General features: G+C 39.1%; 1 protein-coding gene across 1 annotated transcript; it reads left to right on the top strand.

Annotated features, from left to right (window-relative positions):
- Positions 1-55: 55 nt before the first annotated feature.
- PCYB_006540 (hypothetical protein) lies at positions 56-1306 on the top strand (the record flags this gene model as incomplete). Its single annotated transcript, XM_004228075.1, has 4 exons — positions 56-145; positions 333-662; positions 782-1013; positions 1082-1306. The coding sequence occupies 2 exons, from the start codon at positions 56-58 to the stop codon at positions 660-662; spliced, it is 420 nt and encodes a 139-aa protein (XP_004228123.1). The 3' UTR covers positions 782-1013; positions 1082-1306.
- Positions 1307-1396: the final 90 nt, after the last annotated feature.

The raw sequence follows: 1396 nt of genomic DNA, 5'->3' as shown, positions 1-1396 counted from the left end.
AAAAAATATATTTTCTCGTTCCTCTAATAGTTTATCAACTTCTAATCTATCGAACATGCAAGAAAAAACTAATAATCTTCTTATTCTTTCCACGAAGCTTTTTGCATTCTTCCTTATTTTGTGCGCTTGGAACTATCCCTTCCAGGTGGGCCAACTGACAAAGGCGCTAAGCAAAACGACACCTAAGCCCTACTATATAATCAAATGATAAACTTTCGTTTTTCTCTTCCTGCATATGACTCGTATTTTCTCACGATACTTTTCAAATAAACGCGCTGTATTCATGCCCATTCGCAAAATGCAAAATATTTTTTCACCCCCTTCCCCCGCAGTCCTCCTTCTTTAGAAACTCATCCAGCAAGAGTAACTTGAACAACATATTGGGTGAACTCAGGGGAAGACTTTTAAAGGGAGGCACGGCAGTAGAGAGACACGCACAAGATGCTGTGCTACGAGAAAGGCTAGTCAACATACTCCACGATGATGACGAAACAATTAAAGTTCGATTAAACGAGTTGATACAAGAGGAGAAACGCAAAAAAACGTGGAATCTATACTACGTAATGGAAATTTGCCAGATGAATTACCGCGAAGTAGCAAATCGGGAAAAGGAGCCAGTGCATCGAAACGCGAAAGAAAACCTAAAAGAAAGAAAAATATAGTACGCATTAAGGATGAATCTACCGACTCACTAAATTTTTCAAGCGAAACTGACGGTTCAACAGATTCGCTAAGTGGAGCAACTGACACGGACAGTTCCACAGGATCACTAAATGGAGAAATGGACAATGACGCATCCACGAAGTCGCTAAGCTTACGAAGCGATGATGACGCATCTTCGGAGTCGCTAAGATTACGAAGCGATTATGACGCTTCCACAGAATCTCTAAGCATCGAGAGCACCAAACATGGCTCCACAACAACTTTGGATTCGCTCCAACTAGATAAATATTTAGGAAAAGAATTTGAAGACGAGATAAGTTACTACGAAAGAAGGGAATCAATAAACCTTGGTGATAAATATTACGAACAAGATACCATTACAGAAAAAATGAAAAATTAATTAAGGCTAGACTAGAAGCTCTAAAAAGAGGTTATTACGAAAACCTAGGCAAAGAAATATTAGACACCAAATTTGTTAAAGACTTAGAAAGGTTTGCCATGGTAAAGGAAATGAAAAGAGGATCATCCATAGGTCGTTTTCTAAAGAAATTAGACACCAATTTCCAATTGGAACTTGTTGTACCTTTCCCCATAAACAAGAGCCTTAGATCCAATAGTTCTTTCTACAGCCGGGGACTCACCGGTAAGCTTTTAAGAATCATGGACAAGTACATAGTTTTCTCTCCGTTAGCTTCCAACGGTACACACTATTACGCAAACGGGTATACACCTA

The sequence above is a fragment of the Plasmodium cynomolgi genome, assembly GCF_000321355.1.
Source record: "Plasmodium cynomolgi strain B DNA, scaffold: 1027, whole genome shotgun sequence".
Taxonomy (NCBI): Eukaryota; Apicomplexa; class Aconoidasida; order Haemosporida; family Plasmodiidae; genus Plasmodium; species Plasmodium cynomolgi.
Note: the sequence above shows the minus strand (reverse complement) of the source record. Positions and strands in the feature narration are given on the sequence as shown.